This window comes from Anolis carolinensis, chromosome 3, assembly GCF_035594765.1.
Source record: "Anolis carolinensis isolate JA03-04 chromosome 3, rAnoCar3.1.pri, whole genome shotgun sequence".
Lineage (NCBI taxonomy): Eukaryota > Metazoa > Chordata > Lepidosauria > Squamata > Dactyloidae > Anolis > Anolis carolinensis.
In genome coordinates, this window is record NC_085843.1 from 24,910,263 (window position 1) to 24,936,104 (window position 25,842).

General features: G+C 40.9%; 2 protein-coding genes across 2 annotated transcripts in view; one reads left to right on the forward strand and one right to left on the reverse strand.

Annotated features, from left to right (window-relative positions):
• Nucleotides 1–292: 292 nt before the first annotated feature.
• gucy1a2 (guanylate cyclase 1 soluble subunit alpha 2) overlaps nucleotides 293–25,842 on the reverse strand; it is a 323,810-nt gene continuing 298,260 nt past the window's right edge. Inside the window, exon 11 of the transcript XR_010004065.1 lies at nucleotides 293–721. The gene's annotated coding sequence lies outside the window, so the exon portion shown is untranslated. The remainder of the gene's footprint in view (nucleotides 722–25,842) is intronic.
• On the forward strand, nucleotides 18,902–24,782 carry LOC134297353 (uncharacterized). Its single transcript, XM_062974584.1, has 2 exons — nucleotides 18,902–23,567; nucleotides 24,690–24,782. The coding sequence occupies exon 1, from the start codon at nucleotides 22,577–22,579 to the stop codon at nucleotides 23,516–23,518; it is 942 nt and encodes a 313-aa protein (XP_062830654.1). The 5' UTR covers nucleotides 18,902–22,576; the 3' UTR covers nucleotides 23,519–23,567; nucleotides 24,690–24,782.

Genomic DNA, 25,842 nt, shown 5'->3' on the forward strand with positions numbered 1-25,842 from the left:
CTGTTCAGGTGGTTGTGAACAATTCCAAACAACCTAGCCTCCCTTTAAGAGAGTTGTCTGTTTTAAAGTCGACTTTGGACTTCAAACAGGGAGTTACACCATAAAATGTGGATGAGGAGTGCCCCAGGTAGTTTGCTACATGATGCTGGGCTGAAATTTCAGAGGAACAAAATCTGTGGAAAGGTAACTGGGCTCCTCCATAATCTACATAAATGTTGGGTATTCTTTGTCAGAGTGTGACAGAAGCTTTGAAGCTTTGGAGAACAGAAGAATGGACACTTTGAGACTTCAGTAAAAGCAAACATATAGTTTTACTGAGTAGAGCAAATATACAGCACACACTAGCATTGACATCCAACCTAACAGACAGAAACAAGACAAAAGACACTGAAGTAAGAGGAATGACCGAAATCTTATCTCTGAATCCTCCCTACGCCTTCCAGGCACACTCAGGGTCACATCTTCACAGTTCATTAGAGGCTTGACTGATTAACCCTTTCAGTGTCAATACACTCTCTGCTGATGCGATCAGGTTACATTCACAAGTATTGCACAAAATTACATTTAAACATTCACATTACATTAATCTTACATTAACATTCTTTTGTTCTTCATAGACATTATTCTCATCCCCGCATCTGGTCAAGTCTTATCCATTTCTTAGGTTTTGTCCAATAGCTTTCTTTCTTCTTGAAGTATGCTGGGTGGGATTCCTTCCCTCCTGGAAGTGTAATAAGGAAAGGAAAGTCTCTATGGACATCATTCACCCCTCAAAGGTCTGTTGAAACAAAGGATAGCAAGGAAACCTCTCTGAGAAGGAAATTTCAGAGCATGAAAGCAGCCACTAAGAACATTTTCTGCGTTCCCTCCAGATGTAGCTGTAAGATGGGGGAGTGAGAAGGGCTTTCTCAGACAATCTCAAAACAATTTTGAAACACTCATGGGCAGGTTTTATAGACAGGTGTGCTCCTTCTGTTTATTTGTGTTGCATTTAAATAACATTATCCATTATCATCTGTTAATTAGCATACGTTAGTTAGGCAGACTAAGTACAGTTGTCTTATCTTGACTGTAAATCATGAGCTCTGATATAGATATAGATATAGATAGGAGTAAGAATATATGTAAGTGTGTGTGAATGACACACACACATGGTGAGATTTGGGGAGGGGGGATTTTAAACCAACCAAACAGTGGTGACAATTTTAGTGATTCACCAACAGAACTCAGTAAACAAATTAACAGAAGTTTCAAATTCTGCCTTTTTCAATCAATTGTTTTTAGCAACTAAAAATCAGAATTTGAAATGTCTTACTAAGGTTTTCATTAAGCTCTGTTTGTTAATCACCCAGGGCTCTTTCACACTTCATTGTTTAAGGTAATTTTTTTTCCCCTGACATTACGTCCAGTCGTGTCTGACTCTGGGGGTTGGTGCTCATCTCCATTTCTAAGCCAAATGTGGCTGACATGATTGCATGGAGCGCCATTACCTTCTTGCTGGAGCTGTACCTATTGATCAACTCACATTTGAATATTTTCAAATTGCTAGCTTGGCAGAAGCTGGGGCTAACAGCGGGAAGTCACCCCACTACCCAGATTCGAACCGCCAACCTTTCGGTCAGCAAGTTCAGCAGCTCAGCGGTTTAAACTACTGTGCCATGGGGGCTCCTTCATTATTTAGAACTGCTATTTCTCATACATTGTTGTAGTTGTGATGGATGTCCATCTATGATCCAACACATCTAACTATGATTTTCTTTGGAAGACTTTCCTCAACCCACTCCCCTTCAGATGTGTTGAAGCACAAATCCCATCATCCCCAACCATCATGCCAAATAGTCATGTTGACTGAGTTGGTAGAAATAATAGTAGAGCAGTTTGGGAAAGCTCTGATATGTCAGAGACCGTTCCAGGGGATAAAGGGAGATGAGAAATGTTATCTGTAGATTGGTACCTTTACACAATTTATTTTTCTACGCTCAACATCATGCCTCTCAGAAATGTAAGATGGGATAGAAGGCTTTTTAGCCCTGGAGTCTTGCAGTACGGTGCCTCAAATCCTCAGCTTAAAGAATAATATTCCAATAAAAATGAAACTCAGATTGAAAACACTGAGGGCATCATTAAGTTTCTATTTTGTAGGCATACACACATTCACAAAAAATCCTTCAGGCTTGTGATGGGCTTTAGCACCATGGGATATTATTTCTATTTCATATAATGTCTTGTTGCTGCCTTATGCTTTCATAGAATATAATAGAACTATGAGAGAGCATAGTCAGATTTAAATCACCTTTTAGCACTTTGGTGCTATGGCTAAGAGCTAATCCAAAACTATATATAGAATAGAGAGATGAGAAAGGAAGGGGGTTCAGGGGCCTTCATTTTGGGTTGGATTACATAAATATCTCATAAATTGAGCAATCAAGTGGTGCATCTATAATGCAGTTTGATACCACTTTTGCTGCCATGGCTCAAGGCTATGGAATCATGGGAGTTCTAGTTTTACAAGGTCTTTAGCTCTTTCATGTTTTTATACTTATGTACCGTTTTATGCTGCACCCTGGAGTGCTTTTGTAAGATGTTCCAAGTCCCTTCAGGCAGATTGTGTTGGGATATAAATAAAGTTTATTATTTATTCTTGTTTCTAAAAAATTATTGTGTCTCACCAAACCACAACTCACATGGATTCAACCAAACTACTTTTAAAAAGTAATGAATTGTTGTTGCTGTTGCAGTTCTCATCAGCATTTAATTCTATTTTTAAAGGTAACCTTATAGATTACATTCACTGCCCTGCTTTTGCCTATCCCAGATTTTACAATAGATCCCAGATATGTTGTTAGCTATCCACAGAGCAGCCATAATGGGTGTTTCTTGTAGTAAAAGGCATTAGAGAAGGAAGTGCAAGAGATTTTGGACAGGGGAATTATTAGATCCAGATCCAATTCATGGGCATCAGCTGTAATTCTTGTACCAAAGGAGTGATACGAAAATTTAATTCCATGAACATTATCCCAAAACCCATGAGAAAAAACTGTTCAAGAAATGGGTATGCCAAGTATTTATCCAACTTGTACCCCACAAAGCAGGTTATTCTGGTCCAAACATTGAATTATGTTCATCATCCATAAGGGCTTGTTTGAGTTCAGGGCGCTTTTTTTTCATCTACACAGTATACTACCAATTTTTCAGAGGCTGATACATTCACTGATGTGGGTTGTGGAAATTTCAAGATGGACTATTTGAATTACTTAGCAGTCTTCTCAAACTCCTGAGATCACCTGGATCACCTGTCCAGTGATGTAGAATTGACAGTCAAGACATTCCAAATTGTGCTTCACCTTACCTGGTCCAGTAGTTGGATCGGGGGACTATGACTCCTTTACAAGCTAAAATGAAAGCTATTCATAACTGGCCTATTCCTCAGTCTAGAAAGGAGGTCCAATCTTTCGCTGACTTGGCTGGGTACTACAGAAAGTTTGTGTCCAACTATATCCAGATAATGATAAGTTCCAATACGCAAATCTGATAGTTTCCGAGAAATCTAAGGCAGTAATATGGACAAGTAACAAACAGAACAGCTGTAATCTCCTATTTAATTTGTCCTAAGAAAATTGGTCACAGAGCCTATCCTCTTGCAGTTAGTCCATCCAGCTTCTTGTGCCATAGGAATGTCAGTGTTGATCCCAAAGGTAATACAATTTTTTCTCTTGCTGGGCTATAATGTGAGAAGAGGCTAATTGAGCCTAATAATGCAGATGTCCATCAAGCATTGAGTCCACTCCCATGTTGTAGTGATAAATACATTGGAGTTTCTAATGTATTCTGAGGTTAGGATTTAAGTTTGGACTAAATCCCAGAGTCATCAGAACCAGCAGCTTCTAATGGCAGAAGGAAGATAAGTCCTTTTTCTCAACCCCTCGACAGTAAATGCTAGAGAGGGAAGCAGGTGTTAGCAAAACAGCTGGCAGCTGGTATTTTAATAAGATACACAAGCTGCTAATGTCATTACCATTTACCTTCGCAGTGCCATAGCAAAGCAAATGTTGAGTGTGACATTTAATTGCTATCCTGGTATGATTTGCTAACACTTTCATTCATTTGTGCCAGGAAATTGGTAAAGCTGGTCATTTTAGGTTAGGGTTAGCAAACACAGCCAACAGTTTAGGATAGTTTGGGTTCCTTGACAGGTTGCATTTATAGTGGGGTGAATATACTTCCTGCATTACTTGGATAATGCAAGATACTCCAGGCTATACAGGCCACACTTCAGCTTTTTTCCATCCCAGCATTGCCACTTGTAGGAAATTATTTATTTTGAAACTCTCTCTTCCTCAGTTTCAATTGAAAATTTCCAAAATAATTAACTATAAAAACAATGGAAATCTAGTAAATAGTGCTGGAATAATTGTAGTCTTCGTGTGAATGTGAGAATCCAGTTCTCATCATCCCCCATCACTGACCATGCTGGCTGGGGCCACTGTGAGTTTGCTAGACTAGATACACCTTGGTTTCATCTATCAAATCTTTTCTTGCTATACATAGAAGAAATTGGGACCTCTGAATAAAGATGGTAGGTTGAATTCTGATTTAGATAAAAGTAAAGGTTTTACCCTAAGCCTAGTCGTGTCCGACTCTGGGGGTTGGTGCTCATCTCAATTTCTAAGCCAACAAGCTGGCATTGTTAGTAGACACCCCCAAGGTCATGTGGCCAGCATGACTGCTTGGATCACCATTACCTTCCCGCTGGAGCAGTACCTATTGATCTACTCACATTTGCATGTTTTCGAACTGCTAGGTTGGCAGGAGCTGGAGCTAACAGCAGAAGCTCACCCCACTCTCCGAATTCGAACCACTGACCTTTCGGTCAGCAAGTTCAGCTGCTCAGTGGTTTAATCTGCTGCACCACTGGGGGCTCCTGAATTCAGATTTAGCCCTACTTCAAATAAGTTCATTGAAGCCAGCGAGATTTCAGTGAACTGAAACTAACTTGTCCCATTGATTTCAGTGAATTTATATTTATTCTGACTGACTGGATATAGCTTACTATCATGTTATATGGAAATGTAGTATAAACTATAATGCACACACCTGAATTTTAAGGTACATATTGGTTTTCCCAACAGCCAGAAAAGCAATTTCGATTAGCAGGACCGTATAAGCTTTTAAAATCTATTGATGACTTTGAAAATGTGAATGAATTTACATTGTTTGTTCCCCAATAATGTGAGCCTTCCAAACATTTATGACATTCCCCCCTTTTTTTTGTTTGAAAAGGACAATATGTGGACAATATTCTCATGGGATGTACAAGGGTGGTGGAATAGTTGCCTGGTAGGATCAAGATATAGATGTAAGTGACACACCACAAAAACAAATTAAAAGTTCACAGCATATGAGGGTGGATAGACTTGATTCTTCAGTTAAAGTGCTGATAGATTGTTGTTCTCAACATGCAGTAGACAGTTTATGAAGCCTAAAACATTTTTCTATCAAAAAATTCAGTTGGGAGAGTTGTATTATTGTAAATTTCAAACAAAACAAAAAACAGGAATTGTTGGCAACAAAAACATTCAATTTTCATATCAGATGTTAATATTTCATATTTCAGCCATTTATAGATTTCGAGCAAATTTCCTTATGAATGCTCACTTGCAGCATATTAAGAGATGGAGACAAAGTAGGCTTCAAATACTGTTAAGTGTTCATTGACATTGTTGAAATTTTTAAGACATCCATAAGCCTTTCAGAAGACTATAAATTATGCTGTTGGTACCATTGAAAGAAGTCCAAGTGGACAAATACATTATCTCATATCCTAGTAATGTATTCCCTGTCTTCAATAGACAATATTAAGTTAAGTGATAAAAATTAATCCACAAAATACAATTATTATTATTATTATTATTATTATTATTATTATTATTATTATTATTATTTATTCATTTCTATCCCGCTTTTCTCCTGTGGGTGGGATTCAAAGTAGCGTACAACATATAACATTTATACAAATACATCAAACAGCAATACATAATCAGTTAAAACATCATGTCCCAAAATAAAAAACCCAATTAACATATCAAATAAAACAATTTTAAAACTTACAGCAAGTACCATTTAAAGATATCCATAACCACTGAAGTTATTTGTCAAGTATTATCAAAAAAAATTATCAGACTGGCCTATTATCATTCGTCTGAGAAGACCTGGCTCCACAAAAAGGTTTTAATTTGCAAATGAAAGGCCAGTAAGAAAGGGGCTGATCATGCCTCATTACGGAGGGAGTTCCAGAGCCGTGGGGCCACCATTGAAAAGGTGCTCTCTCTCATTCCCACGAAACGCAACTGTGATGGTGGTGGGACTGAGAGAAGGACCTCTCCTGAGGATCTCAGGGCTCAAGTGGGTTGGTAGAAGGAGATACGGCCCCTCAAGTAGGCTGGGTCCGAACCATATAGGGCTTTGTAGGCTAAAGTCAGCACCTTGAATTGCACCCGGAAACAAACCAGAAGCCAGTATAGCTACTTCAGGAGCAGAGTAGTTCTTTATTCCGCTCCCGCGAGCAGTCTAGCAGCTGACCCTTGAACGAGCTGAAGTTTCTGAATGCTCTTCTGGGGCAGCCCCACATAGAGCACGTTACAGTAATCTGGCCTGGATGTGACTAAGGTGTGTACTACTATGGCCAGATTGGGCTTTTCAAGGTATGGGTGCAGCTGGCATGTGAGTTTTAACTCTGCGAAGGCCCTCCCAGCCACCACCAACATCTGGGCCTCCAGGGTCAGCACTGAGTCCAGAAGGACCCCTATACTGCAAACCTGTGCTTTCAGGGGGAGTGTGACCCCATCCAGTATAGGTTGCAACCCAATACCCTGATCAGCCCTATGGCTGACTAAGAGTACTTCTGTCTTGTCTGGATTCAACCTGTTCAACCTCATCCTGTCCATCACAGCTGACATGCACTGGTTCAAGGTCAGGATGGCATCCTTGGCATCAGGTGGAAAAGAGTAGTAGAGTTGGGCATCATCTGCATACAGATGACATCGAACTCCAAAACTCTGGATGATCTCTCCCAGCGGTTTCATGTAGATGTTAAATAACATGGGAGACAGAATTGAACCCTGCGGGACCTCATAGGACAAAGGCCATGGGGTTGAGCAGGAGTCCCCCAGCAACACCTTCTGAACCTGACCCTCTAGGAAGGATTGGAACCACTGAAAAACAGTGCCTCCAAGTCCCATTTCCATGAGGCAGTCCAGAAGGATACCATGGTCAATGATATCAAATGCCACTGAGAGGTCTAAGAGAACCAGAAGGGACACACTCCCCCTATCTATGTAGATCATCTACCAAGGTAACCAATGCTGTCTCAGTCCCATAGCCAGGCCTGAAACCAGACTGCGGTGGATCAAGATAATCCATGTCATCCAGAAATCCCTGGTGTTGTGAGGCCACAACACGTTCCAGAGCCTTGCCCAGAAAGGGAAGATTTGACACTGGCCTGAAGTTGTTTATGTTTGAGTGGTCAAGCAATGGCTTTTTAAAAATGGGCTTTACTATGGACTCTTTCAGGCTAGTTGGAATTAGCCTTGGGCCAATGAGGCATTAACCACCATTTTGACCCACTTGGCCAGTCCCCCTTTGGCAAATTTTATCAGCCATGAAGAGCAAGGGTCTAAGATACAAGTGGTGGCTCTCACCCCTCTGAGGATCCTGTCCACATCCTAAGATTGAACAAGTTGAAAAGAATCAATTAAAACAGGACAAGTCGATGCCTGAGTCACATCCAATGTTATTGTATTTAAACTGGAATCCAGTTCAGAACGGATCTGAGCGACTTTATCCGCAAAGTGCTCACAATGAGCCACCGAAAGGTCAGAGATCATCCCACTCAGTGATGAGTGCAGAAGACACCGGACCACTCAGAACAGCTTGGACGGGCGATTCCTTGTGGATGCAATGTTGGCAGTTATGTGAATTCTTTCTGCTGCTTCCATTGCCGCAGAATAGGCTTTTAATAAGCTCTATCCTGTGCTCAGTTGGACTCACTACGAATCTGGCATCAACAATGCTCTAGCCTTCGTCTCTCCCGATTCATCTCTGCCAGCTTCTCATTATACCAAGGGACTGGTTTGGCTCTGAGAGGAGAGAGAGGGCATTTGAGAGTGATTGTGTCAATTGCCCTGGTCATTTCTCCATTCCAGAGATCAACCAGGGCTATGACAGAATCACCTTTCTCTGTGGCAGGACAGTCCCCAAGAGCAGTCAAGAACCTATCAGGTTCCATAAGCCTCCTGGAACAGACCATTCTAATTGGTCCTCCTCCCTTGCAGAGGTCAAGGGCAGCGGTAAGGCTAAACTTGATCAGGTGATAATCGGTCCAAGTCCCGCACACCATCACCTTCCTCCCATCCCATAGAAAAAATGAGATCTAACGTGTGTCTAGCTGCATTGGTAGGGCCAGATATTTGTTGGGACAGCCCCATGGTTGTCATGGCTGCCATGAAGTCTTGGTGTGGATGTTGAAATCCCCCAGCACAATCAGCCGCTAGGATCCCAACGTCAAGCTCGAGACCACCCCGGTCAGCTCAGGTAGGGAGACTGTAGTGCAGCATGGTGGGTGGTACACTAACAAATTCCTATTCTGTCCCAGTATCCCACCCACAGATAGACAGTCAAACCTTGATGGGGCACCTGATCAGGGAAATGGTATCCCTATAGACTACCGCTACTCCCCCTCCCAGCCCCCCCGAGCCTAGCCTGCTGCTGTACGGAGAACCCTGGAGGACAAAGTTAGACCAGGTTGACTCCTGCAGCCTCATCCAGCCAGGTCTCCATAATACAAGCCAGGTCAGCATTTTCATCACGGATCAAATCTTGGATGGTGTTGTTTTGCCATTCACCGACCTGGCATTGTGCAGCAACAGTCTAAGCCCGGAAGGTCTGCCACTTTGATTACCTAGACTACTCATATAACTATGTATAGGAGGAGCCATCCTGGAAGCAACAGGCATTGAGACTGGCCTGAGCACCTTGGGGCATTGATGTTACCCTGGTCTCCTTCATTTTGATCTCCTCCTACCCAACACTACCTCGATAGGGGCCCTCCTGCCCTGTCAACTCCCCCCTCCCACTCCCAACCTCTCTCTTCAAAGTGCCTAGTGCCCATAGCATTAAAGTTCTCTACCCCACTCCCTTCTATATAGCCCGCCCCCCGTCCCCCATTGACATTGCTGGAAATTTATAGTACTGATTTAAAGTGCACCAGTGCAAAATAGTGCAGTTCATAAAATACAGAACAATATAAATTTGCATTAACCTGATATATATATATATATATATATATATATATATATATATATATATATATAAAATAAAAATATGATGTCTCATAAATATTTTGAGATTTCTATACTCTCTAACTGACCTGGTAAGGCAGGAATAGTTCATATTGTACATTGGCTTTGTAAGTCTTGCAGTTGCCATCAGTCATTGTCAGAGCCACAGTCTTTCTCCATGACCTCTTCTTGAGCAGATTAAATCACAGAAACAAGGTGTTTGACTACTGAGGTTCATCAAGTGCTCACCATACTTTTTGATAGAGATAGCACTGCCAACTCATTGTCCTCAACCTAAATACATCCAAGATAATTATTAGGCCATAGTGTCTGGTGTATAAAAGCCTGAACGAGTTCTCACCTTATGTCAACCTAAGGGAAGTACAATTTATCCTGAAGATAGAAATGAGTTCCCCATGAACCTGACAAGGTAGGTGTTCTGGGAATTAGAGTACCAAACACCTGGAGAGCCACAGGTTGTGCGCCACTGTATTAGAGGATGCCCCATGCTGATACGAGAGCTTGCTGGTTCTTCATCTTTCCCCATTCCATGGAGAATCAACTTTTGTTTGTGTATTACAGGATCCAACTTCCACCAGTAAATGCTAAGATCTTCATGATCATGTTCTGGAATATGCAGTAACTGGTTTGTCCTTACATGTGAGAATTGATCATTGTAGTAGGTCCCCCCCCCCAAAAAAAAATGCTGCAGAGGAATTATTCTGCAGCAGTGGTATAGGTGTCACCACAGTGCAATAGCCCATGATGTTACTCACAAACTAAATAGGTGGTGCAGACCTGGAGGAAGAAAAAAATGTTTAGCAAGAGATGTTTGAAGAGTGCACAGTGATGTCAATAACAATCACTCTTGATATGCCCTTCTTTAAAAACCTGGAACTGGCTGCTGCTCGGGGCTAGCAATGTGTGGAAAGAGAGAGATTAGAGCTGATTTTGCTAAAGCACAAACATATTGGAATCTTACAGTATCAGGAAAATATACAAACTTGGGGAGAAGTGAACCTCAAGAGGCTGTTCTACTCCCCAAATACAAGAATCCGAGAACAGAATGAAATATGATTAAAGCTAAAGATGACAAGTTTTTGATGCAAACTTCATGTTTTATTGGTAACTTTGGGCAGCTTTCTCAACAAAGGAGTTGTCAGGACCCAGGCTGCAGAGCACCAATAACCATGCGCAGAGACCAGATTCTATCTAATATCTTTATTAAAGAATTATATAAAGTCAATAAAAACAAGTGAAGAATATAGTTCAGAAGCAGACCTTTCAGATGAGGTCAAATATAGTCCAGAAATGTATTGTCCAATATAAGATATTAGAGTTCAAAGTTTTAATCCACTTGACCGAAACACACACTTTGCCAAGCAAAGTGTGGGGAAATGACAGGGTCCTTAAAGTCCAAAGTAGCTTGACAACAAGGCTGGAAAATAGACTTGATTCTTGGCTAAATCAAAACTTGAAACGAGGCAAACATGAAACATGAACTGAGTCCAAAGAAGTCCGTGAAACGAGGCAAGGCTGGAAACTTGATCCGTGAAACAAGGCAAGGCTGGAAACTCGATCCGAGAAACAAGGAACTGGGGTACGAAGTCCACACACGATCTCTCTCCTCAAGCTGAACAATTGACTCCGCAAGGTTCCCCTTGCGGCAAAACTCCTATATAGGGTCTTGTTTTCCCGCCAACAGAACACTTTCCCTGGAGAACAAGAAGCGAAACCCAACTCTGTCCAGATGCATGACTCCTTAGAATTTCCCAAGGGAAGCAGACCTAATCAGCTAGTTGTCTGGCTGCGATTCTGAGACTCCGGCGATTAGCCTCCCTGATTCCTCTATCTCTATTATAATTGTCCTTTCGGGAAAACGGGGGAGAATTCTGCCCAAGGCTTGTTTGGTTAACTTCCTAAGGACAAACATCCTCCAGGTGGGGAGGCTCCGATTCAAGCTGAACCGGTGGAAATCCCATGTTTTCCTCCTCGTCTGCCACAATAGCACTAGGAACGGGACTACAAGGCCCATGAGACATCACAGGAGTGCTGAGATGCTCGCATTACATGAACTCTCAGAAGCATTAAGAAAACATCAAAACTCACAGGGAGAGAGGCGTTTCGGCAAATAAGAAGGTGGAAAATCTGTGCCGCAAACCACAAACATTTCTGTTAATAGTGGAGGAAGAAAATTCCTGCTGTATGAAGAGAGTAATGCCCAGCTCTGAAACAAACCAACTCTCTTTAATTGAGCCACTATACAGAATAGTCTGAGGCTGTAGCATGAAATTGTTTGACTCGCAATCTAGCACTATTGTCACCCAGAAGGAATTGAAAGCAAAGAGAGGGATGGGGAGAGAAACGGCAGTTGTTTGGCTTAGAATACAAATTTGGCTGGCCATTAGTGCTCAGATTTGCTGCAACAAGAGCAAAATGTTTTCCTCCAAGGTTTTTCTCTTACTGAAAGTGCTTTTAGTTCACTACAGTTGCTGGGACATAACTCCTTCCAATCCATACATTGTCCCGCTTCATCCATGCTCCCTTTTAATAGGATATTTTTGGAACAATTGTAACCAATTGTTTACAATCTCATAGTTAATTTCTTCCAAATTTTCCAAGTTCTTAAGCATTGTCTCTACAAACACTTTAAATATTAATAAATGTTAAAGTTCTCAACATTTTCCTAAATTGCCTATTTTGCAAGGAGGGGGATATATTTTTTATTAACAAACAATGTTAGGGCTCCATGGGCATGCACAAGCCAAACTTTTGTAATATGGACATAGGACATCTTGAAAACAGTAAGGAAAGACTTAATCAAGAATGGAACGCTAACAGTTCCTGAAATTACCCATGAAACTATGAAGTTACTTGATTTTTTTAAAGGAAGTGAATGGAGTAACTAGGAAATTATGGGTTGTTGTGAGATTATTGGGCTGTATGGCCATGTTCCAGTAGCCGGAATCTTCAAAGGTCTGTTTTGTAGCTGAAATCACCTTGGGCTGCATGACAGAAATGGAATGTCAAGCAGCTTGGAGACACTGAAGTGAAGCGGTTGAAAGTGGCACCCATAACCATCACCACCCAACTCACTGCAATAGCCGTCTGACCTTAATTGCACCACCTGAAACCCTTTGGAAATGCCTTCTACAGCCTACAAATGGGAATTCCCAAATGTACTGAAAAATACAGCTTGCAAATGACTTTAAGTCTGCTATGAGGTGGCTTAACAATGAAGTCTTTATGAGGCAGTCCCAACATGCTTAGAAGAATTGATATCCTAAAAACTTTCTTTGGGGGACTTTATAAGAAAAATCACAAAGGACAACACATATACAATGAGGTTTAAAATCACCTATTATAGCAGCATATTTCTTGTAGTCCTACATATCTACTTGGAATCAAAACTGCAGAATTTTCTGAGCAAGTATTTCCAGAATTACTTTTTGACAAATTTGGGAATTTTTAGGTGCACATATTCTTTTAAATTACATTATTATGCTATGGAATTTAAATGGGAGTCAATCCCATATCCTTTTACTGTTACAAAATGGCATGAATCAGAATTGTGTTGGGGACTTACAACTGGAGGAATTAGAATTGGATAGTTTCGTAATGTCCATATACATTAGAGAGCTGAGAGAGAATGTGACTAGCCCAATGTCACCAAATGGGTTTGATGTGTCAGGGTATTGTGTATTGTGAAATGTTAAAATCAATCTGGATACAGCAATTATGGAGTTAATGAGAGTCTGCTATGATTGATGTATCACAGGACCAATGGGGTCAAGTGTGTTTTGACCGGGACGTACTATCTTGGTTCCTGTGGAATGCGAGGGAGTAAGGTTTCCTGTGTAGAGCGGAGAACAGCGATGAGCAATGTGCTGTGTGTGTGTGCATGGTGCTTTCGGCAAGCACTCATGGAGGAAAGGACTGAATTTGCTCTATTTGTAAATAGTTCATGTAAATAAAGTTTAATCAACAGTTGAACTTCGTCTGCTGGAGTGGGTTTATCCAGTGCTGTTTTTCCACACGGGGAAACAGTCTGGAGAGAAGGAGGCAGACCGGGATGGTGAATTTTTGGATTTCACTCTGCTACCCATCATCCCCGCTGACATGATGGAGGATTCAACTTGTGAACAGATAAAGATGAGAGCTGGCACATTGTAGCGGTTTGAGTCTTGGACTATGACTCTTGAGAACATCGTCCAAATTCCCCTTCAGCCATTGAAATCAACTGGGTGGTCTTAGGCAAGTCATATTGTCTTATGATCAGAGGAAAGAAAGGCAACCCTCTGAACAAATCTTGCCAAAAAAAAAATCCTGTGACAGATTTGCCGTAGGGTTATCAAAAGTCAGAAATGACTTGAAGGCACAACAACAACAACAACAACAATAATTTGATGAAGTCCCAGTACAATGCTCTACTCATCAGTTCAGCCTAATTCTTCACTGTCCTCTATTTCTCTCAATGTGTGTATGCATTAGTTCTTCAGTCTTCTATTCAACCTTACTAATTATGGGATCTCATCAGCTGAGGGTTTTTTCCCTTCTGGCACATCAAAACAAAAGAGGAAAAACACAGCTTGGAGATATTCAGATTCGGATAATCAAAAAGAAGAAAACAAAGGGTTCTGGCATGAAACAAAAATTGAGAGTATTTTATATTTATGACTTCAGGCAGAGAGAACTGGGACTTCAAATGTGCCAAGGTAACAGAGGCACTATCTGAAATATAATGAATAGGCATATGTTTCAAATTCTCATATGTGCTCCTCTGCTTGGTTTGGTTGATATATATCTCACCCAAACCTCCATTTACATTAGAAAACTTAATAAACTGTACAATGATAATTCAGAATATTCATGGGAATATTACTCGAAAAAACCAATTATTCATATCCCATAATTGATATTTCTTTCTCTTTTTTACTTTCTTTTCAAGAAGTTACTTAATAGAGAATTGTTTTCAAGTAATGAAACTGTAGATCATTAAATTAATATGTCAACACTTGCTACAATGATAGAACACATTTACCATTATTAAGTTTCAGAACATTTCACTTATCCATTAATTTTTGGAGAATGTTCAAAGTTTGTATAAGTTTTTAATAAACATTTTTAAAGAAAACAACAAGAGCAATCTCCTTAAATTTTCTATACAATGACACAAGATAACTGGGGATCATTCCTCCCAACTTTCAGAAATATTCATACATCTAATAATTTTAGGAATTTAAAAAAATTAACATTTTTTTTAAAAAAACAACAGCTATCTCATTTAACGTTTCTCATATTAACCAATAGAATTTCCATTTAGGGATTTCTTCCCAGCCCAGCACAGAAATTTACTTACTAGAAGTATCAGTCAGTCCTCCTCTTTGCAGATTCAACAATTTATTGGAACCCTGGCTGGCTGCTGCTACAGAGGGACAAATCTTCCCCCTCTCCTGATTGGGGCTTTCTGATGCTGAGCAGAATTCTGGAAAATGTAGTTTAATGCAGGGCCTTTTAAATTCTCTGGCATAGGGCTCCTTGCCTTCCCAAACTACATTTCCCAGAATTATGTGCTTTCTCAATCTCTTTCCCAGTGAACTCTGCTTTCTCCCTGCTGCTTCCCTCTCCAAATGACAAGAAGCCATTAATTTAAAAAGGACTGGCAGCCTTTTTGGCTTTGCATTGTGTGCTTGCGCTGAATATGAAACTGACTTTGGAAGGCTTCTGAGGTTTACAACATTCAAATAAAAATACAGTATTGGGTAAGTTTTGATTCTTAAGTTTTTGGCGCAGGCCACGCTCGTACATTGGATATTGTGTTGTAAGTACGAATTTAATGAATTTGATCCGACTTACGATGACTAACGAAAAAATTTGCACAGGTCTACTATCCACACTAATCTTCTTGTGCAGTAATGTTTTCTACAGAGACCTTTCTCTAAATTTCTTCCTGAAGGATCTACAATCAGCCTTGCATATCCATGGATTCTGTTTTCGTGACTTCAAACATTTATGGCTAGAAAATATTTTTTAAATCCAAAAAACCACTTTGCATAAGGCACTTATTTAACTATGATGTTGTATATAATGGGACATGAGCACCTATAGAATTTGGTATCCACATGGCATCCTAGAACCAAATCCCAATAAAGACCAACTGTACATTTGGTATCTATAAAAAAACACAGCTTTTTCTTTAATGGCACCACCAAAGAATTATATTTTAGACATTGTAATACCAGATTAATTACTTTTTTACTGTTTTACCTCTGGCTATTCTGTAGTACTGGTATTTTTTTATTTTTTAAAAAATTGTATCATAATCTTATACAATGTATTATTAAAGTGTTGTTAAGTTCTATATTGGCATTCTTGTTACGATTTGTGGCCTTAGATACCATCCTGAAATCCAGCTGGACGAAATATGTTTAAGGGCTTTCAAAAAATAAATTAAAAAATAATAAATGCTAGTATTGTTATTTGTTGGGGCTAACTGAAGCTACACAGCCTCCATAATGTTTCATGTGATAAAGATGATGATGATGATGATGATGATGATGATGATGACCCAAACAATCTCAGCTGGCATTTGGAAACAATAGACAGTGACAAAATTACGATCTGTCAACTGCAAAAGGCCACCCTACTGGGATCTGTTTGCATCATCCGAAAATACATCACACAGTCTTAAATGCTTGGGAAGTGTTCGACTTGTGATTTTGTGATACTAAATCCAGCATATCTTTCTTATTTGCTGTGTCATATTATGTCGTTGTGTCAATAATAATAACTTTATTCTTATATCCTGCCCTATCTCCCTGAAGGGACTTGGGGCGGCTTACAAGGGGACCAAGCCCATTAATTCAACAATAAAATACAACAACATAAGATACATTCAATTACAATGAATTGAAACATAAAACATATAAAATCATAAAAGACTGAATTAACACAAGAAAGAAACTGGGAAAATAAAAAAATTTTTAAAGCAAAGGCCTTAAAATAATTTCTACTAACTCTTCAAACAGGAGAATAGTTGCTGCTCAGGAGAATATGTATCTAAAATTTTAAATCTTACCTTTAATGTATTTTTGAGCAACATTATTATGCATAATTTTTCCTTCTCTGTTACCCTTAATGCTTCAGTAGAAACTTGTTTCTGGTGGAATCATCTTCCTTTATAGCATAGCTTGGAAGTTCAGTGGAATAGTAACAACATTAATATAAAGTTTCTTGTTATTTCTGGGTAGGTTTGGAATTGAAGAATTACTCCAGAATTAATTGGTTTATTTCCAAACTACTCTGAAGATCCTCTTTGTTAGAGCCAAGTGCTGTATCACTTCGGTCTTTTCTTTGTTTTATTTTACAGGTTTTCATTTTAAAGACTGAAATGCACAGTTGCCAGAATCCATGCATGGTAGAAAGTAGATTGGAACTCTACTTTCTTTATTTTACTGATTTTCACTGAATTTCAGTCCTAGATCTCATCTACAAGGGCATTATAACCCATATTCAACCTGAGTATGTTTCTGGCTGTCTCTTTGACATTTCTCTACTAATGATAAGTTTTATCATAAGTACAGAAAAGCATAGGATCATATATTTTGGCAAAAGGTAGATTTGCATGATGCCCAAAGGAGTGGATCGAAGACAAATTAGATAGGATAAGTATTATGGGAATAAATTGGGTCAATCTGTTTTAGTCCTTGTTAGGAAAAGTTGGGGTATATTCTAAGCCACATGTGTAAAACACAAGACCCACTGGCCGAATCCGGCTCATCACATAAATGTGTGTGGACCACAAGCCTTTCAATGCCAGGGCAACATTGTTACATTTATACAGCCTTACAATTACAAGAAGCCCTTTGAAGGCAACCACAAGACTGATGTGGCTCTCAGTGAAAATGAATTTGACACCCTTGTTCTAAGCAATGCCATGGCTTCAAGGGCAGTGAGGGTGGGAAGATCAGGTTCAATTCAGACTGGTCCACTTTTCTCTATGGGGGAAAGGGGGTGAATTGTGCCCATATCACTTCTGTCAGCCCCCTCCTTCCTGGTTACAGGGTGTCCATAATAGCTAGGAGGTCACATGGGGCTCTGCTGACATCTAGAAGCAGTGACAGCATCGGGGATGGTAAGCTGATGGTCCTGTGAGGTTGATGTGGTCATAGCCTCTCTGGACTCTCTGGACTCTGACCTGCAGTGGTGGGTTCAATCTAGTGTGTGACCACCTCTGAGGCCAGTCCAAAGCCTTTCTGTTCCAGACTGGCACTGGATTTACTGGCCAGTCAAGACTCACCCTTAGTTCAGCGCTTAAAATTTCAATTTCCTGAAATTGCCTGTGTGGTGTCTGGTGTAGATTATAAGGGGGGCATTGAGAAGCAAAGACCAGGCTGTGGCGCAGGCTGGTGAGCAGCCAGCTGCCAGCTGCAACAAATCACTCTGACCAAGAGGTCATGAGTTCGAGGCCAGCTCGGAGCCTGTGTTTGTCTTTGTCTCTGTTCTATGTTTAGGCATTGAATGTTTGCCTTATATGTGTAATGTGATCCGCCCTGAGTCCCCTTCGGGGTGAAAAGGGCAGAATATAAATATTGTAAATAAATAAATAAATAAATAAATAAATAAATAAATAAATACCTCTCCATTTTAAGCAGGGCTGTAGCGGGGGGGGGGGGGGGGTTAAGGGTTCTAACCCCCCCCTGAAAGGGTTTACCCTCCCCCCAAAACCCAGTTTACTCATGAATTTTAACTGGTTAACCAATTTGTAAGTAAACTAGGGGTTTTTTTTTTAACCTGACACATTTCAGGGGTTTTTTTTTTAACTTTTAACCCCCCCCCCTCCTCCGGCTGCAGCCCTGGTTTTAAGCCACTATTATTACATGTTGATTTAAAATTTAAGAGAAACATAAAAGTTATTAAATACTTTCCCTTATTATTAAATTAATAACTTAATTTCACAATTAACTTGGCATTTCAGCAGTAAATTAAATAGATTAATTCAGTTCATTACAGATTTAATGAAGTTACCCTTGTTTTTAAAATAAGTTTTCCAATTTAATTGATGACTGGTTTATTATTGGGTACCTCCAAGACATTTCCAAAGGACAGCAACCCTAAAGCAAACCTATTGCGGCGTTTCTTGGCAAAAGAGGGTTTGCCTTTGCTTTATTTTGAGGTTAAGAAACCCAGTGAGTTTCTATGAGTTTCTATGACTGAGTGGGAATTTAAACCCTGCCCAATCTTAAACCATTACACCACTCTAACTAGTTAGCTCCTATTTCTAGGCATGCTCCTTTTTTATTATGAGGATTTTTTTTGACTTACACTTTATTTTCTATATAGCTCCCAAAAGCAAGATAATGTTTGAAATGTAATATAGATTAAATGAAAACTGAATAAGAAAAAATATGTATAAAAAAGAGCAAAATAGGGCCTGACCTTCTTTTAATAAAATGAAGCCCTGGGGTGTCAAACCATCTGATCTGTACAGAGGTTGCAGCAAGAATTGTAATGATTCCCAATATGAAAGTGACCGACGATGCCATCATTTCTGTATCTGCAGGTGGCCTTGCAGAGGGAAGGGCAGGAAGTGTTGCGTTTCTTGATTAATTGCATGTGAGACAGCTGCCTCACCGTTCCCTTCAAAGTGCATAGATAAAGGGATTCTGAAGTTTGAGATTGAAGGCCTTGGTTCTTGGGTGGATGTTTTGGGTTATTTACTTTCTTATCTGCAAGCAAGAAGTCTTCCCCATTGGGTGTCTGCATGTTTGTGGAATCAACATGCTATCCATCAGCTGCCAGCTTGACTCACTAGGCTTAGGGAGATTTGCCCTTCAGAGAAGGTCTTTTATAAATGCCAAATATCAACAGGCTTTCAGGCTCAAGGAGAAAAGTTTTAACATACCTTCTCCTGTGTTTTTCAGACAAAGTTCACAAGCAATTGTGGTGCAGTGATTGGAAAACATAACCAGCCACCCATCATCTGTAAGGTAGGATTGTTTACTGTGTGTATTGATTTTGTTAGTGATGTGTATGTTCTTCATTGTGGATTGTAATGGATTTTAATCTTTTACGACTGTGAAGTCATGGTAGTGTAATTGTCTGTTATGTGACATTTTTCATGCTCGTGTAGAGAGGAGATAGCAATTTACATTCCATTTGCATTTTTGAATGCTTGCATTGGGTAAGAATAGGATGGCCAAAGAAATCTAGCACAGAGACCTTTTTAAAGCAGCCGAAGAAGTGGGATAGCAGATTATTAACTGGGGTACTCCCTGGCAAACCTGGACAGTTAAAGGGTATGAATGAACTGCAGAAACCCCTAACATGTATGTTCTTACTCATTAATAACTTTTACCATCTTGATCACACTCTGATGTTGCTTCAACACCCAAACCCTAGTTTTCAACTTTGAAACATGTACAAACTGCAGCTTCAACACAAACTTATCTTCTCTTTATAACTGTGCAAGCCTGTACTTTATTCAGAAGTACTATTGAGGTCAACCCAAAGAAGAGAAGACAGGAAATAGGTACAAGGAAGCATATGTTCCCATTCTTTGTCCGTATGTGTTTGTCACTGCCACATGCACAGCATAAGAAGAGTCTTGAGAAGGTACAGCTCACTAATCACCTTGGTTACATGCTAGCAGGTTCTCATTTATTTCAATAGCAGCAAGGCCAGAAATAAATGCATTTATAGCTTGGTCTTCCACAACCTCACTTCATCAGAGCTACAAGCATTTTTATCCTTTCTCTTGAGGAGGCTTATTGCTTCTAAAAGGGGTATCTTAATTCCTGAGATGCCTGGATTATGTTACACAATGGCCCAGTGACTCAATATGTTTTGACTGGCTAGGCTACATACATTGTTTAAACATTAAAATTAATTAATCCATTTGAAAATAACCCCCAAAAGCATACCTCTTGGTTTTGTTTGGTACACATGCCAAGTTTCAAGTTCGATGGACTTGAAGTAAAGACATACTTAATATTTTCAATTATAAACTTCAAACATTTCCTGAAATAAAATACAAACAACGGTAGATAATTATAAATTATTATGTATGATTTTGCTATACTCTTTGCCAAATCATAATGACCCTTTTCTAAATAAAATAAATAGTGGCTGTACTAAGCTGTAATATTTGCAAAATAGAATATTTTATGGTCTCTGTAGTAGAGGTTTGTGGTCTTTGCAGGACTGAAATGAACAGAAAGTGTTCTTACTTTAACACTACATGCAAGCATCAGACAAGAGATGCAATCCTACTTAAATTCTTATAATTCTCAGTTAGTATCATGGCACATCTAATGGAGTATACATCACACATAAATTAAAAGGGAAAATGAATGGGCGGCACCATGCCTGGTTTTTCCATCTCAATTGAGTTGGTGAACAAGAGGATGACCAAAATGCTCTCGGCGTTTTGCTTCCCTCTCATGGTGCCGGGGACACCAATAGGAATGAACATACCCTCTAAAGTTATTCTTATTGTTTCAGTAGCATTTCAGCCAAGGTTCACTGTTCACCATTTCTTCCTGTTGATCTTCTTTCCACTACATTATGATTCTACAGTCACAACCATTGTTCCAGCTTGTGAAATACTGGGATTTGTCATTTAGGCCAAGATAGTTAATTATAAACTTCCAAAATAACCAGAGGCACTATATCCTCTCTGATGGTGAAAGCTAACCACCAACTCTAGTTAGTAGTTGGATGGGAAACCACCAATCAATACCAAGTGCCATAGGCTATATTTCAGAGAGAGAAAAGCAGCAAAACCCCTTCTAAATATCCCTTGCTTAAGAAAACCCTATGAAATTTATGAGGTTACCAAAGGCTGATAAGTGACTGGAAAGAACATAAACAGCAACATACAACTATAAACTCCTGGATTCCATAGGATGTAAATGGAGCAACTAAAATAGAATAATAAAGCTATAGTTTTGTAGTGTGTATGGGCTCTAACATGCTATGAGACACCACTTTGAATCAACTTCTGAATAAGATTTATCCATGTTAGTTAGAATTGCCATGAGAATCTCATCAAAAGTGTAATGTAGAGATGCCAAATTTTTCAAGATCATCTGTTTTATCCATCCCTGAATTGCCAATAATCTCCTTTCTTTTCTTGGAAGCATGTTCTTTAGAACTTTGGAAAACTTAAGCAAAAGTAGAGAATTGCCCAGTGTTTTGTTTTTGTTGTTAATTGCTTTGGTTCTTTTTCTTTTCTCCAGTGAGTGATTTGAGTCCGCACAAAATTGAAATGGATGATTCCAATTATTAGAAGCAGAACCTTCAGCGAACGTGGTCTGTGAGAGGTGACACACAGTGAATAGGTCATTTGTCATGTCATAAATTAGAATTCCAAAAAGCACTGACACTTAGCTTAAGAACGGACACCTCGGTGGGTATCATTAGTGAAGGCAACCTTTCAGAGTTTGGCTCCGTCCCCAGAATTAAAATCCCTTGGTATTGTAGTCCTTTCTGTTCTTTTGGAAGTCAGCAACTTTAAAATGCATCCATGTGTCTAAAAGTGTGAACAATGCTCTCAGTCATTTCAGTGAAGTTTGTCATTAGAATGTAAAGGAAATGAAAGCATGTTGCCCAGTTTTCCCATGGTGGGTTCTATATGGATTCAGTCAATTCACATCAACCCATTACTATGGAAAACTGAAAGCCCATGCTTTCATTAAATCCGTTGTAATGGCCAAAGAACCAGTGAAGACATTTTTAAATGAAAGGTTGAATTTACTCAAAGTTAATCTATTGGAATTAACTCAAAGATTGGAAAAGTACTTTTTACTCCTTGCAATGTTTCAAAAGTAACTAATTGCGATCAATTGCAACAATATTGAAAACATGTTAAGTTACTTTTTGCACTGCTTGTTACTATGTGTTATATTTTGAAATAAAAACACCATTAGAATTTATAAGAGAATGGCATAAAACATTGTAAAGGTCCTGCTAAAACTCCTCTACAAACATTTTTAAATAGGAACAAGAAATCATTATTTATTCCATCAGTTAACTTTTATTGTGATGTTACTTTCAAAGTTATGCCCCTATAACTTCATAAAAGTAACTAAGTAAGGGAGCTATTATGTGTAAGCTTGGGGGTCCTCCTGGATTCGGGGCTGACGCTTGAGGCTCAGGTGTCGGCCGTGGCCGGGAGGGCCTTTGCACAATTAAAACTTGTGCGCCAGCTGCGACCATACCTCGAGAAGTCTGATCTGACCATGGTGGTCCATGCCTTAGTTACCTCTAGATTGGATTATTGCAATGCGCTCTACGTGGGGCTGCCTTTGAAGACAGCCCGGAAATTACAATTAGTACAACGTTCGGCAGCCAGGTTTCTAACCGGAGCAATTTGCAGAGAGCGTTCAACGCCTCTGTTTAAGGAGCTCCACTGGCTGCCATTTATTTTCCGGGCCCAATTCAAGGTGCAGGTTATCACCTACAAAGCCCTAAACAGTTTGGGACCCACCTACCTTAGAGACCGCATCTCCCCCTATGAACCTGCACGTTCCCTTCGCTCATGGGGGGAGGCCCTCCTCTCGCTTCCACCACCTTCGCAGTCGCGGTTGGTGGGGACGAGAGTGAGGGCCTTCTCCGTCGTGGCCCCCCGGCTTTGGAACTCGCTCCCCAGGGAGATCAGGCAGGTCCCTACCCTCCTCTCCTTCTGGAAGAGCCTAAAAACCTGGCTCTTCCAAAAGGCCTTCGATCATTATAGGTTCGATTTATCTGCCCACTCAACAATAGGTGTTATGGTTGAGCCTTATGGCTCCAATTCTGGGAGACGTGGTCATAAGACTTCTCGAGAGTCAGACTCTCTTGAGGAGCGAGAGAGGAAACGGCTGCGGGACTTATTTGCAGAACCAACAGACGAAGATTCCTTTGAGGGTTTTACCGAGGGAATGGAGGAAGAGGTGGTTAGCTCAGAGGAGGATGACATGGAATGGACTCGTGTGAGGGAGGATTTGGGTGTTCCTGGTAATGATAGCATGGGAAGCGACTGGCGGGTTGCAGGATCGGACCCATGGACGAGTTGGAGGGATGGAACAGGATCCACAGCTGGGGATGCTGTGGGGCGTAGTCAAGGATGTTTTAGCTCTGATGAGGATGATGATGATGAGGCACCTGGAATTAGGGGAGCAGCTGATAGCGATGAGGAGTTGTAAACTGGCATAAAATGGGGTTTTGAATCCAGGGCTAATTGCGTTGGGCAAGGTAATCTGGATGAACGCTTGGGCTCTTGTTGGGAATTTCCTGAAGACGGGTGTGTTTCGTTTGCTGAATACGTAAGTTACCAAGGACATTGGGCATAGATGGCGGGAGGAACTGTGTGGGCTTTTGTTGTGCAACCTGTGTTTAATCTTATTAGCTTGGACCTCCGTCGTCTTCTTGACGGACATTATTTACCTACTCTGGATTGACGCTGGACTGACTGACTGACTGACTGACTACGACCTTGGACTATCCTTTCTGTGGCTATCGGTGGAATTCGTGGAATCTTAGACGCCTGCACCTGGCTATCGACCTCGGACCGGATTGGGACCCCGCTGACCGCTGCAACCCTGATTGATGTATTTGGACCCGGAGTTCGCCCGCTGCACGGAGAAGTAACAACTTAGTTACTCAACCACAGCTGTTGAGTAGCAGAGAGGAATCTGCTGCCAGTATCTATGTTTAATTGAATCCTTGTTTACCAGCTTTTGTTTGTTTAAAGTGCCAGGCTGAAGTAAGCATTTTTGGTTTAACCCGGATTAAACTCCTGTTTAATCCGGTTTATCTTTTGAACCGTTTTTTGAGTGACTTTTCATATTGAAGGCGAGTTGTCAAGGACAGAACGCCACAAGATCAAAGATAACAGAGTTTATTGGATTTACAGAACTCAAAATGCCCGTAAAAGACAAGGGCCAGGCAACATTAGCCTCAAAAGCAAAAAGGGGCAAGAAAAACGTTCAAAAGATAAACTGGATTAAACCGGAGTTTAATCCGGGTAAAATCAAAACAGCTTGCTTCAGCTTGGGAACAAACAAAACAGAAGCTGGGAAACAAAGAGTTCAAAAGAAAGTAACTAATTGGCAGCAGATGCCTCTCTGCTGCCAGTACTATGTTTTGAGTAACTTAGAAGTCACTCCTACACCCAGCAGGCAAACTTCCAATACAAACACAACAGCCGAGGATTGAAGCAGTAGAGTAGTCCCAGTTCTTTCCGAAGGTCGATAGGCAGAAGCAGACGTTTGCAGTTTTCCAAGTCCAGAAGGAGAATCCAAGCCCGTAGTCAGTTCAGTCCGTAAATCCAGAGTAGCAGATGGCGTCCGTCAAGAAGACGACGGAAGGTCAAAGGTAATCAGCACACGAAACACACCCGTCTTCAGGAAAACGTCCCACACAGATCCCAAGCGTTTGTCCAGATTACCTTGCCCAACGCAATTTGCTATTGCTCCCAAGCCCCATTTTATGCCAGTTACAAGTCCTCATCACTATCAGCTGTTCTCCTTAACCCGGGCGTTTCCTCATCACTTTCCTCATCAGAACTGGAACACCTCTGACTACGCCCCACAGCATCCCCAGCTGTGGATCCCGTCCCATCCCTCCAGCTTGTCCATGGGTCTAGTCCTGAAGGTCCCCAATCATCTTCCATCCCATCATTGCCAGTGGCACCCAATTCCTCCCTTACCCGAGTCCAATCCATCTCATCCTCTTCTGAGCTAACCAGCTCTTCCTCCATTCTCTCCGTAAACCCCTCAAAAGACTCTTCGTCAGATGGTTCTGCAAAGATATCTCGCAGCCTCTTTCTTTCGCGCTCCTCGAGAGTATCTGACTCTCGAGGAGTCTTACGTCCACGTCTGCCAGAAGCAGAGCCATGAGGCTCAATCATAACACTATCCCCTCTCACAAAGGCCTCCTCCCCCGAAGGCGGAGAGGTGGCAGTGATATCCTCCGCTATAGCACCACGACGACTGGAGGTATCTAATTTCAACAGCGAACGATGGAACACTGGATGGACCTTTAAACTAGACGGTAGACGCAAACGAAACGCAACGGAAGAAATCTTTTTAACTATAGGAAAGGGACCCAAATACCAAGGCGCAAACTTTCCCCCAGCCTGTTTAATGTACTTGGAAGACAACCACACCAAATCCCCTTCATCCAACTCCTCCCCTGCCTGCCTGCGGCGGTCGGCCTGAGTCTTTTGCGTTGCCTTAGCTTCCAACAGTAAGCGACGGGCAACATCATGCAACGCAGCCATTTCCGAGGAGCGGTACACAGGGTCTGAGGAGACCACATTGGTCGACGGCGCCACACCTCCCCGTGGGTGAAAACCATAAGTCAGTTCAAACGGCGTATGCTGACTAGACGTGTGCACCGCATTGTTGTAAGCGAACTCCGCCACCGGTAGCCATTTCACCCAAGCAGTGGGTTGATCTAAACAAAAACAACGTAGATATTGCTCTAAGAGCCCATTAACCCGTTCCGACTGGCCATCCGTTTGAGG

Bases quoted from the DNA above. Each gene is read 5' to 3' on its own strand.
- LOC134297353 (XM_062974584.1), top strand. From the start codon at position 22,577: ATGGTGGTCCATGCCTTAGTTACCTCTAGATTGGATTATTGCAATGCG.